At 42.5% G+C, this 14081-nt stretch overlaps 1 protein-coding gene across 1 annotated transcript in view; it reads right to left on the bottom strand.

Moving 5' to 3' along the window:
• c5 (complement component 5) overlaps window positions 1-10286 on the bottom strand; it is a 102791-nt gene extending 92505 nt beyond the window's left edge. Inside the window, exon 1 of the mRNA XM_048244588.1 lies at window positions 10153-10286. Within this exon, the coding sequence (XP_048100545.1) occupies window positions 10153-10223 (71 nt within the window). The 5' untranslated portion in view covers window positions 10224-10286. The remainder of the gene's footprint in view (window positions 1-10152) is intronic.
• Between the last annotated feature and the right edge of the window lie 3795 nt (window positions 10287-14081).

The following is a 14081-nucleotide window of genomic DNA, read 5'->3' as shown; positions in this document are numbered from 1 at the left end:
CCTCATTTATGAAAATCAGACATACTGGTCAAAAGTTACATGCACACACCTTCATATACGCAGACAGCCCAGCCAAGCCCATTAGACATTGCCAGATGGCTTAGAACTCTTCCAGGTGCAAGTGTGGGTACCTGATCTGCACGGGTTACCAGATCTGCATGATTATGTCATAATAGATGATGTGTCGCCACCTCATTCGTCCAAAGTCGAGAGTAGAATTCGGCTGGGTTTGAAGCGTAGCTGCTCAAGCTACGCTTCAATTCTGAGGTAAAAGTTTTAATATTTAAAGTGGACCCTTTCACAGCAATAGTGGTGTGATTGGCTGGTTTGTGTGACGTCACCTACGACTGGGTTCTGAACGCTGTCTGATTAACCCTGCTGTAATCGCGGGAAAATAAGCTAACTTTAGGATAAACATTGATCTATTTTGATGTTTCTTAAGTGTAACGCTATTGCATTGCTGTTTGACAGTAGTAAAACAGAGAGGGTTAAAGCGGAGCGAGAGGCGCAAACATTCGACAATTTCCGCGTTCGATTATTGCAAGGGGGAAGGGGGAAAATCCCCCTTTATGCAGACCAGAGTAAACCCTCGCTGCACTAATGTCAATGGAGACTTGTGGAATTTTACCAATAAATTGGTCATTATGTCTTTCTGGATTTGTTGAGGGTTTTTTGGAAAATGTTGTCATAATCTGTAAGTGTTTGGGATCATTTCAAGCCTAAAAGTGTATTTTTTTAGCGTTCGGATTTGTAATAAAATAACTTAATATCAGACCATGCTGCTGCCAGTTACTGTCCGGTTGTTAGCATGCTAGCTAGCCTCTTCGCTAAGGTAACATTTTAAACGGAGAAGTGTAATTTCTTTGAAATGACAACTAGCTGAATAACATTACTGACATTAGTTAAAGTGGATAGTTTATACTCAAGTGAATTTGCAACAGTATATTAAGTTTAAGCGAAGTCCTTCAACTACTAGTCACTTGTTAGCGCATAGCTGTATTGCCATAGCTACTCCCATCCACTTGTATAGCATTTTAAACTAGCGTTAGCTAGCTAGCTAGCTCAGTTCACATGACTAATTAAATTATTCATATCATGTCCTAAAGAATGATTCATTGGTATCATACATGATTATAGACAATAATACTGTGAACACAATTATGTTTATCTGTTCTTATTGCTTATTAAGAGAGAAAGTTTATTTAGTGACGTAAGGTGACACTCCCACTTATGCAGACTGGAACTGTCCCGTTTTGCTCCCATAGTAACGAATTACGTTGCTCTATCTTGCTAGTAATCAAGGATCTTTGAGTAAAATCAACCGTAAACTAGCTCATATTTGCGAGTTATTTAGCTAATGCTATTGTATTGCTGTTTGACAGTAGTGAAATCAACTGTAAACTAGCTTATATTTGCGAGTTATTTAGCTAATGCTATTTTATTGCTGTTTGACAGTAGTGAAATCAACCGAAAACTAGCTCGTATGCTAGTGGAAACATCATATAAGTATAACTGCAGCAGAAGTTTATTCTTCATGCCGCTCTCAGAGTAGCACTTTCATTGTCAAAAGCAATCCTCAGCCAAAAGCTATATTTTCTGAAAAACTACTCTTGGATATCACCTTGTCGTGGGAAACAGCAGATCACCACCCTCCAGCTAACAACAACTCTCCACCGATCAAGGTAAGTACATGAATTACTTGAATTTACCATAACAATTGCTTGATAACATTTTTGAAGTTACACAACTATCACTTCCTCTCATGAAAACAACGTTAATCAGTCCTTTGGTCTTATAAGTAATGTTACCCTAGCATAGTTATTTCGTGAGAAGAAATGTAAGTCTAACAGTGGCTAGCTAACAGTCTAATTTGTGAATGGGTTTTCCAACTCTCGGTTAGAGTCAATCTTACAGTTGTAGACCTATGGAACCGTTAATCTTTTTACGTGTATCGGTAGAGTTAATACATGTGTGTTTATTAACCTTTTCCTCAGTTTATAGCTAAGCGCCACGGTTCATTAGTAGACTCTGGTTTGTGGTCAACCATTTGCGCGTAAAGCGACGAGCTATTAGGACTTATGAATGGGTTTTCCTGTGGCCATCATTCGATCGAGTCAATCTTAGTTGTAGACCTATGAAATCGTTGGGTTTTTTTTACGTGTATCGGGAAAGGAAATACAGATCGTATTGAAAGCATTTCCCATATCGTAGCCTACTAGTTCGCTCGCAACAACAGCAAAAATGAAACATGGAGAGTGGATGTCTCCGCAGAGACACCACTGTTACATTAGATGCGCACTCAATCGCAATTCGACGCAGGGGAAAAAAGCAACGACTAGTAGAAACGAAGGTAAATTGGATTAAAGCAAAACTTGGCCAAAAAAACATTGTGCCTATTGAATAGCGGACTATAGCCCAACCAACTAAAAGTAAAGGAGATTTGCACCAAATAAAGGCAGTGTTGTGGGTTGTGTTTCTACAACATGTTGGCACCAAAGTTAATTTCTGTCATAAACGGAGTAAGCTAAGCCGTTTTTCTCCATTGTCCACTCCGGAGAGAGATAGACCTTCTGTACCAGGCAGCCATAGCACCACACTCTTGGGGGCATGCTCATGAGCCCCCATGTTCATGCCCTCAAGACTGTAGTGCTGTGGCTGTCTTGTAACCTGCATATTGTTTTTTTTTTTTTTTCCTATTATTAATGTAGAGGGTGGATGCATTGCTAAGACTGTATGACCATAAGCCTACATGAACTTCATATAAATTGGACTCTAGATGGGTTGATGGTTTTGTGTGTGTGTGTGTGTGTAACATTGAACTATGCGGGGGGTGGGACAGGACTGAATTGGGGTGATTACCATGGTTGGCTGTGAGCCATTCTTTACAGCTGGCCAAAATAATTAAGTGATCAACGAACAACGAGGATTGGTGCAGCGACTGCATAAAAAGAAGCACTGTGGATCTGCACGGGACCCGAAGGACGACCGATCACACTGATTTAAACGCCTGCCGCCGCCCGAGGCCGCGACCCCTTTAACATCCGTCCAGCAGAGGGAATTGGAAAGACCCCAAACAACGCTCTCAAATCCACACGTTACAGGAAAGTAGCCCTGCCTTGCCTGTGTATGCGCGGTGTGTTTGTGTTGACTGTCTACTGGCGTTAAGCGGCGTCTCCCCTCTATTTCTCAGTCCGAACGAGCTCGACCTTCCTCCCCGTGACGACGGCCAGCCTGAAACTTCTCAACGCACCCGATTTTTGCATCGTTAAGTCAAGGGGGCAGAGACACCACTAGAGGAATCCCGACGGAGGTGTCTGGCCACGCATTTAAAGAGACAGCGATTGGTGGGACGATATCACCCAGACTGTTTTCAAAGACGGCTCTTCAATCCTGGGGTTGGGCCACAAGTGGCACTGGACAGTAATATATTGTTTTCCCTTCACCCAGTTCAACTCCCCTTTATTAGTGTATTGTATGTGATTCATTGCAGGGTTTGGTCAAGTAGTGAAGGGCTGCCGCTGGTACAATATTAGCTTGATTGTGTTACCTACTGACAAATGTTCCTTTATCACGTGTGTGCGAGTGTGTGGGGTATCTACATAATTTGTGTGCTGTGCTTGGTGTGTAGTGCTTAATATTGCCACTTGTAGTGTAGGCTCAGTTGGGGGGAAATAGTATCAGTGGCTCCACCCACAACCTGCTTACCCCAAGGTGTTTACGTACAATTGCCACTAGTCGCCAGCAGAGGGAGCCAACCCTTGACGTGTGTCAGTAGCGAGGCTCTAGCGAGTTATATATACTCTGCAGGTTGGCTACTCTTATAGTGTTTTTTTTCTGTAGCGTAGCAGCTTGTGTTAGCATTTCCTCTAGGTCACCACGTATATGCTTGCGTGTCTTTTTTTTGTTACAAAAGGTTGCTGTGTCTTATTACCATTTTGTGAGTGGTTCTTGTGTATTGTAGCTTACCTCTTTAGCCTTCCTTGTTGGTTGCCTTAGGCAACCCCTAGTAGCGCCCATATACTCAGGGAGAGCCCCTGGCTAAAACGCACACCCCTTTTCGGGTTGGTTCCTCTGTAATGGAGCCTAACCCCATTATAGCCTGAGATCTCCCTCCTCTAGAGGGTTCCAGAATGTGGTATTTAAATATACTAGGCTATTGATTTGTTTTGTAGTTTCAGTTCTTTCATACTGGTCCTATACTCTAAACAGGCTGTGAACTTACATGGGCTATTGATTTATTCTGTGGCCCTTCATTTCTTTCATACTGGTCTTATACTGCAATTGGGTCGTGAACTTCACATAGGCTATTTATTGAACTGTGTTTTAAAACTTGATTGTTAATAAACTATATATTTTTATACTACGTCGTTGTATTGTTGTGTGTTTCGAGGGGAGAACCGCCGGTAATCTGTTACCGCTACATTAACACTCTACGATTTTCCAAAATAGTAAAGGGGAATTCCTGCGATTTTCGCATAGACCTCTTTACCAGGCAGCTACAGCCGTTACACTTACTGCCCATGTTCATGCCCCAAGACTGTAGCGCTGTGGCTGCCTGGTAACTCCAGCTAGGTGAAACCAACTGAAACAGAGATTCATGAGAATTATGTTTTAACCAAGGACTAAAAGCGTCAGCGACTACATTTTTATCATAAACATGATAACACATGAAAACTTCCTGTTCTAGTTCGATGTATGTTATACACAGCAGTGGTCATGCTTTTCTATGTATGTCCTTGTGAAGTTTGTATGTCCTTGTCAATGATTGTCTTAACTTTGTTTGTCTTTTGTTGTTCTTTGTTGTCCGTCAGGCCTCAACGGAAAAGACCACCTTCAGCATTCACTCCACATTACTCCCGGCAGAGACAGGTGTCTTGTCCTACTAACACCCCACTCGTGGCCTGCACCTTGACGTGGTGAGTGGGCTTTCAACTATACAAGTCTTACTTTCATGTTCCCATGGAGTATGTAGGTTAACTGGCACCATAATTGATGTAAAAAGTAGTGATGCTCCGATTAAAGTGGCGTGAATGCGAGGCTATTGACCAGACGGATAAGCTACCGAGTTGAATTGAACATAGCCTCACTTGGTGGCCCTGTCAGTGCTTTGTAAAGTGTTGCATTAGGACCACAAAAAGTCTCAAAAAGCATCTTGAGTTAACGTTCATTCCCAAACACCCACTAGGCTACTTTAATACTCTATTTTCAAAATTAACGCACCCGTGATCTACATCTAAACCAAATATTTTAGAGCGCACTTTGAGAGATGTATCCAAGGCAGGACTGTACACATAATCGTAATATTATTTGTTGCACGTGCTACAAAAATCATTCTGTGCAATGGAAGATTTACCAACGTTACACCGGTCTGATACAGTTTTGCCTATGGCTATACATGCGTGAGACTGAGACGCCTGTTTATTTGTTTTAAGTGCGTGCAGGGTGTGAGAGGGGAATCGATGTGCTTTGATTCCAGCTTGGTAGTTGTAGTAGTCTGTGAGATTAAAAAGCATGTATGTGTTAAGTATCCAAACAATGACACCTTCATTATGGCTTTCATTATGGCTGCTTTAGCAACAGACCGTAAGCTACTGTGTAGTGGGTCCCATTTAGAAGTGACTACTTCATTCGCGCTTTCCGTGATTCACGGAGCTGCGTGAATTTTATTAAAACTTTTCGCCACGATGTGGCAGCTTAAGTCCGCTTGATACTGTAAGGCGTAAGCCATTGGTTTCCAAAGGAGATTTTATATGTCGCCAGCATAGCCTATTGACAATTTATGTTGTAAATAGGCCTACCTTATAGGCCTACCTGTAGCTTAGGGAAGCTAATAGCTTTCTATTAGGATCTAGTTTGTTAACAGTTACGGTTTTGTCATAACTCCCTGATGCATTTTTGCATTTAGAATAGCCAGAGCGTGGATATCTCAATCGAAAATTAAACAATATCGGGCTTACCATGGACTAGGCTGGGTGAATCCAGCCTGATCTGCCGCATTTATTTTTTTGATTTCTTAAAAGATTGAGCTTGGTATGGTGAAAGCCAGACTAACCATGGGCCGTAGTTACACAATGCAAGGGAAAATGAATCAGCCTATATTTGCACGAACAATAACGGACAACAGCTCTTCAACTTGGCCCGTTAAAATGTGTATGAACAGTCTAGCGACACATTTCATGAAGGCCCATTTGGACATGTCAGTTATTTGCACCACTGGTTAGATGTAAAACTGCATTTCGTTTCAGACTACTGGTAAGCTTACTTACTTTATTGTCAATGCACAAATTATCACATGAACTAAAGATGACTAAAATCTTATGTAGAAGAAGACACATTCACAAAAAATCCATCCATCCAAAAATGACCTTTGTTTTTGATAGCTGTTGAAAACTGCATGGAACTGACAGATGTTTTTGTTTATTAATAAATAAATAAATAAATAAAAATATAACATGCTGATACCTTTTGCTTTTCCCAAATACAATGTAGCCTACAGGTGTAAGTGACCTTTCATCAATCCAGTTGCAATGGATGAACTGTGATGAACTGCCCTTCTTGTGATTGTTTAGAGATTTTAAAGGTTTTATAACAATACTACAACTTTTTTGGCTTTTCTACAATCTATTCACCTTTGCAGCGCCAGTAGGCTACTTTCTGTGCAGCCGCACACACACACAGGCACGCCAAACAAGCATACACAAAAGTTTCAAGAGTGGGGGTTGGAGTAAAAGATGGATACAAATTGATTAGTGTGATTTATTTTCGCAGAACGGATGTACAGGATTGAGCGGCGGTCATATTTTGTACCGCTATGCGGTACATCTAGTTTAAAAAGCAACTGCAGCTACATTGTGCGTCTGCCCTGATTCTGATACCATGGCGGTATTAATTAAACGTGGTGGGCCGCCATGCTGAAATAAACGAGAGGAAACACTGTTATGAGACCTCTTTTGCACAGAGATTAATAAACTACTAAAGAGACAAAACCTTATTTCAGACTCTCAGTATTTATAGACCTTTAAGCTAAAGTTCTTCCACAGTTTTTAAAACCGGTTTAAAACACTGATTGTTGGTTTTATTTTCACAGGTTGACAGGCCTCAATGGACAGTGAGACAGTGATCTACATTTGGACTGGCACCAACCAGACATGGACACTGAAGCTTGATTTCTCATGAATATCTTTACAAGATGCAACACACATTGTGGAACACTTTAGACACTAATAAACATGTCCACTGTTTTCTCTGGAATTGTTTTGTTTTTTGTGGTAATGGATTTCCAAATGTATGGACAAGCTTTATTTTACTGTTTATGTGTGTAATCAGCTGATATTAGAAATTATGTATTTTAGAAATGTATATTTAATTAGAAGCAAAGGTAGCCTAGACATCATATTACAACAGTGGTGTGTTTAAACTTAAGAAAACATTGGTTTAAACTAAAGGTACTTAAAGTAAGATTCACAGAAATTAATTTAATTTGCTGCCCATTTTATTCACACATGTATAGCTCGTCAATTTCTTTAGTCTGATTTGGTTTTGTCAAGGGTTGGGTTAACAACGTCAACGTTTCCGGTAGTTTGCATGTAAATCATATTACAGAAATTGTAATGTCCGATATATCGAGGGTCTCGTTTTAACCTCATGTCACCTCAGTGCCCATAAAGATTCATTGACGAATGTTGTCGGGCTGTAAGCGATAATATATAATTAGGTGGCAGTGCAGGATAAGAAATAGAAGAGCTGTATATACAGGCTAGAAGTTTGCAATTTAGGAGCCTACTGCAACAAATGTTTTCTTTAAATTACAAACAATAGGTAAGACTGCATGTTTTGGTGGCTAGCTGGGTAGTTCTGTATTTCAAGGTTTGACAGGCTAGAAGTTCGCAATTCAAATTTCCACTGGAGCTCCAAGCGGATTTCTACACGCAGCCTTCAACACTATTTACAGCTGTTTGAGTCACGGTAACATGTATTTTTTTGGTACATAGCTAATTTAGATACACGGTGTGGGTGCTTGTGTTTCTTTAGGAACTACCCGCCTTGGTTTGTATAGAAATTAATATTAAGTGACACGTAAGAGGTTGGAAATACATACATAACATCGATGTTTGATGGCTAGCTATTAAGTGACATAGTCTACACTAAGGTTGGAAATACGTTCCTAGAACTAAGACAGTACATTGATGTTTGGTGGCTAGCTGGTAGTTCATTATTTCAAGGTTTGACAGGCTAGAAGTTTGCAATTTAATACTGCAACTAATGTTTTATTTGTTTATATTACAAAAACGGTAGGTATAGCCTATCGGTGTTTGGGTGATTGGGCGGCTTGCCGGCTAGTTCAATATTTCAAAGACACTTGCGTTCCTTCCTGTACATTGGGTCCTTCAACAGAAAACAATAAACTCAGGCGAATTATCGAACAGCAAACAACATTCTGACCAATGAAATTCTGGAAGTGCAACGGCTAATAGACCAATCAGAATGTATTCTATTTATTTTGTGACGTAATCATGCAGATCTGGTAACCCGTGCAGATCAGGTACCCACACAAGCTTAAACAATTAGAGCTGTGATGTCACAATCGGAATTAGAATCCTTGAACATTCCGCCATTCATTTCAATGGGGCCCAAAAACGCCGAAAAGCAGGAATACCGCGAAAACGACAAGGGCCAGCGACACGAAAGTAACAAGCAAGTTACACCGGTTCGGGCCTGAATTTTTGGAGTTCGAACTGCGTCGATAGCTCAAACGGTCTAGGAGCAGTAGTTCGGCCAAAAAGTGGGTGAACAGGAATAATAAATAATAAGTAAACTTAAGAAGAACAATAGCTGGATCAAACCCACTAATAATAAGTAAACTTAAGAAGAACAATAGCTGGGTCAAACCCACTAATAATAAGTAAACTTAAGAAGAACAATAGCTGGGTCAAACCCACTAATAATAAGTAAACTTAAGAAGAACAATAGCTGGATCAAACCCACTAATAATAATAAGAAAACTTAAGAAGAACAATAGTGGGCTTGCTGGATCAAACCCACTAATAATAATAAGAAAACTTAAGAAGAACAATAGTGGGCTTGCTGGATCAAACCCACTAATTAGCTTCTTTGCTGACTCTGGCACATTTACATTTTGAGTGTAAACAAAAAATGGCAAATGATGTGCATTGTCCCTTTTAAATAAACAAACAAATAAATAAATAAAGTTTTGTAAATAAATGTGTCTACTGTTTTGCAAAAAGTGTGATGCTTATAGTTGTGCAAATCCTGGTTGATATTTTACTCCTTGAGTGTACGGTTTGGCTAACTGTGGGATACTGTTTGATTTGAGTGTCACACCTGTGATGCCTCCCCTTTCCTAGCGCTCATGAGTGTGTGTGCTCACGTCCTTCCCTAGCGCTCATTAGTGTGTGTGCTCACGTCCTTCCCTAGCGCTCATGAGTGTGTGTGCTCACGTCCTTCCCTAGCGCTCATTAGTGTGTGTGCTCACGTCCTTCCCTAGCGCTCATGAGTGTGTGTGCACCTTTCCTAGTGCTCATGAGTGTGTGTGCTCACGTCCTTCCCTAGCGCTCATGAGTGTGTGTGCTCACGTCCTTCCCTAGCGCTCATTAGTGTGTGTGCTCACGTCCTTCCCTAGCGCTCATGAGTGTGTGTGCACCTTTCCTAGTGCTCATGAGTGTGTGTGCAGAAATCAGAAGCTGAGCGACAACATGAGTGTGTGTCATGAGTGTGTGTGCAGAAATCAGACGCTGAGCGACAACATGAGTGTGTGTCATGAGTGTGTGTGCAGAAATCAGAAGCTGAGCGACAACATGAGTGTGTGTCATGAGTGTGTGTGCAGAAATCAGACGCTGAGCGACAACATGAGTGTGTGTCATGAGTGTGTGTGCAGAAATCAGACGCTGAGCGACAACATGAGTGTGTGTCATGAGTGTGTGCAGAAATCAGACGCTGAGTTTACAACATGAGTGTGTGTCATGAGTGTGTGTGCAGAAAATCAGACGCTGAGCGACAACATGAGGTGTGTCATGAGTGTGTGTGCAGAAATCAGACGCTGAGCGACAACATGAGTGTGTGTCATGAGTGTGTGTGCAGAAATCAGACGCTGAGCGACAACATGAGTGTGTGCAGAAATCAGACGCTACTCACGTTCTGTCCTGTGCGACAACATCACGGCCCAGGGAGAGCATCCACACACACAAGAGGAGCAGCGCAGACATTTCTGCAGCCACACACACACACACACACACACACACACACAGCACACTGGACAAATCCACACCAACTCACACACAGCACAATGGGCAAAACTCACACACTGGACAAATCCACACCAATCCTCACACACACAGCACACTGGACAAAACTCACACACTGGACAAATCCACACCAATCCTCACACACACAGCACACTGGACAAAACTCACACACTGGACAAATCCACACCAATCCTCACACACACAGCACACACAGCACATCTGCCGAATCCACAGATCCAGAGGCTGAAGTTCTCTTGGACTGCCGATCCAGACTCTCTCTGCTTTGCTTGCTTTGGCTAAATCATTGATCTGACCACTCTGCCCAGAGGAGCTTGCAGCTGCCCCATTGACCTCCAGCGTCTGATGCAGCCTCCGGTCAGACTTTACACGGGGAATTACACTGTTGCCCAACTGAGCCAACAAAAAACAGGTCACATGACCAACTGGAAATCAATGGCTGCCCGTTGTTACTCAACCCGCACTGTGTATACATATGGTGTGTGGGGGGGGGGGGTGTGTGTGTGCGTGTGTGTATGTGCGTGTGTGTGTGAGGTGTGTGTATGTGTGTGTGTGTGTGCATGTGTGTGTGAGTGTGTGTGTGTGTGTGCTTGGGTATCTCACTGCTGAACAGGGCCTCAGCCTGTAGGTCAAACCCAGGGCTAGGTGCCACATCTGGGCCACATCTGGGCTGTTTATCGGTCCAGGCTGCATTTCCTGTAAGTCATGTTGTTGAGCGACCCATTGTGACCTCATGGCCCCTGTGCTGCTCCTCTGTTGTTGGACCCACCCAGTCGTGCCTACCTCTGCCATCTGCTGCTCACTAGGGGTATTGCAGGTTGGAAAATTTCAGAATGTTTGCACAGTTGTGTTTCACTGAGCAAGCAGCTCTGGCCATATCGGCTCTGGCTCATGTGACATGAACATTGCTTTAAATGCATTATCGCTTCACTACCCAACACGTGACGTGAACACTGCTTTAAATGCATTATCGCTTCACTACCCAACACGTGAACACTGCTTTAAATGCATTATCGCTTCACTACCCAACACGCGACGTGAACACTGCTTTAAATGCATTATCGCTTCACTACCCAACACGCGACGTGAACACTGCTTTAAATGCATTATCGCTTCACTACCCAACACGCCAACACTGCTTTTAAATGCATTATCGCTTCACTACCCAACACGCGACGTGAACACTGCTTTTAAATGCATTATCGCCACTACCCAACACGCGACGCGGGAACACAGCTTTAAATGCATTATCGCTTCACTACCCAACACGCGACGGAACACTGCTTTAAATGCATTTTCACTACCCAACACGCGAACACTGCTTTAAATGCATTATCGCTTCACTACCCAACACGCGACGTGAACACTGCTTTAAATGCATTATCGCTTCACTACCCAACACGTGACGTGAACACTGCTTTAAATGCATTATCGCTTCACTACCCAACACGTGACGTGAACACTGCTTTAAATGCATTATCGCTTCACTACCCAACACGTGAACACTGCTTTAAATGCATTATCGCTTCACTACCCAACAACACGACGGAACACTGCTTTAAATGCATTATCGCTTCACTACCCAACACGTGACGTGAACACTGCTTTAAATGCATTATCGCTTCACTACCCAACACGTGAACACTGCTTTAAATGCATTATCGCTTCACTACCCAACACGTGACGTGAACACTGCTTTAAATGCATTATCGCTTCACTACCCAACACGGACGCGGAACACTGCTTTAAATGCATTATCGCTTCACTACCCAAACACGGACGTGAACACTGCTTTAAATGCATTATCGCTTCACTACCCAACACGCGGACGTGAACACTGCTTTAAATGCATTATCGCCACTACCCAACACGTGACGTGAACACTGCTTTAAATGCATTATCGCCACTACCCAACACGCGACGCGGAACACTGCTTTTAAATGCATTATCGCTTCACTACCCAACACGCGACGTGAACACTGCTTTAAATGCATTATCGCTTCACTACCCAACAACACGCGGAACACTGCTTTTAAATGCATTATCGCTTCACTACCCAACACGTGACGCGGAACACTGCTTTAAATGCATTATCGCTTCACTACCCAACACGACGTGAACACTGCTTTAAATGCATTATCGCTTCACTGAACACTGCTTTAAATGCAACACGACGGAACACTGCTTTAAATGCATTATCGCTTCACTACCCAACACGTGACGTGAACACTGCTTTAAATGCATTATCGCCACTACCCAACACGCGGACGTGAACACTGCTTTAAATGCATTATCGCCACTACCCAACACGCGACGGAACACTGCTTTAAATGCATTATCGCTTCACTACCCAACACGTGAACACTGCTTTAAATGCATTATCGCTTCACTACCCAACACGCGGACGCGGAACACTGCTTTAAATGCATTATCGCTTCACTACCCAACACGCGGACGCTTTAAATGCATTAACACTGAACACTGCTTTAAATGCATTATCGCTTCACTACCCAACACGCGACGCGGAACACTGCTTTAAATGCATTATCGCTTCACTACCCAACACTACCCAACACGTGAACACTGCTTTAAATGCATTATCGCTTCACTACCCAACACGCGGACGGAACACTGCTTTAAATGCATTATCGCTTCACTACCCAACACGCGGACGTGAACACTGCTTTAAATGCATTATCGCCACTACCCAACACGACGGAACACTGCGCTTTAAATGCATTATCGCCACTACCCAACACGCGGAACACTGCTTTAAATGCATTATCGCTTCACTACCCAACACGGACGGAACACAGCTTTAAATGCATTATCGCCACTACCCAACACGCGGACGTGAACACTGCTTTAAATGCATTATCGCTTCACTACCCAACACGCGACGCGGAACACTGCTTTAAATGCATTATCGCTTCACTACCCAACACGTGAACACTGCTTTAAATGCATTATCGCTTCACTACCCAACACGCCAACAAGGGAAAGAAAAAAAAAAAAGAAACCAATGAGCTGATGTGGCGATTTGTGACAGGCCCAGGTAGCTATGGTAACCTAACATTAAGGATTTGTGATAGGCCCAGGTAGCTATGGTAACCTAACATTAAGGATTTGTGACAGGCCCAGGTAGCTATGGTAACCTAACATTAAGGATTTGTGATAGGCCCAGGTAGCTATGGTAACCTAACATTAAGGATTTGTGATAGGCCCAGGTAGCTATGGTAACCTAACATTAAGGATTTGTGATAGGCCCAGGTAGCTATGGTAACCTAACATTAAGGATTTGTGACAGGCCCAGGTAGCTATGGTAACCTAACATTAAGGATTTGTGATAGGCCCAGGTAGCTATGGTAACCTAACATTAAGGATTTGTGATAGGCCCAGGCCTAGAGAAAAGACAGCTATGTAACCTAACAATAATGATTTGTGATAGGCCTATAGGACTAGAGAAAAGACAGCTATGTAACCTAACAATAATGATTTGCTTACACTGCTGTTTGGTTGTCCCAAACGTTGAGTTGATCCATACTCACGTATTAACAGACTCTTATCAATCTTGTAACCTAAACTGCGATGTTCCAAACAGAGTGACTGTAGGATGCAATGCCAAATCTCACTGCCTTTAGCATAACTGCTAAGAGCCTTTTACTACTACTGTAAACACCAGTTAAAATATTAAGCTGCTGTCTTCTTTTCATGACGAGCACTACGCTTGAATAATTTATGACTGAATGGTACGTTGCGTTTTTAAGCGCCAGAACTGCTTATCATGTCGTGACAACGTTT

This window comes from Alosa alosa, chromosome 5 (genome assembly GCF_017589495.1).
Source record: "Alosa alosa isolate M-15738 ecotype Scorff River chromosome 5, AALO_Geno_1.1, whole genome shotgun sequence".
NCBI lineage: Eukaryota > Metazoa > Chordata > Actinopteri > Clupeiformes > Clupeidae > Alosa > Alosa alosa.
Note: the sequence above shows the minus strand (reverse complement) of the source record. Positions and strands in the feature narration are given on the sequence as shown.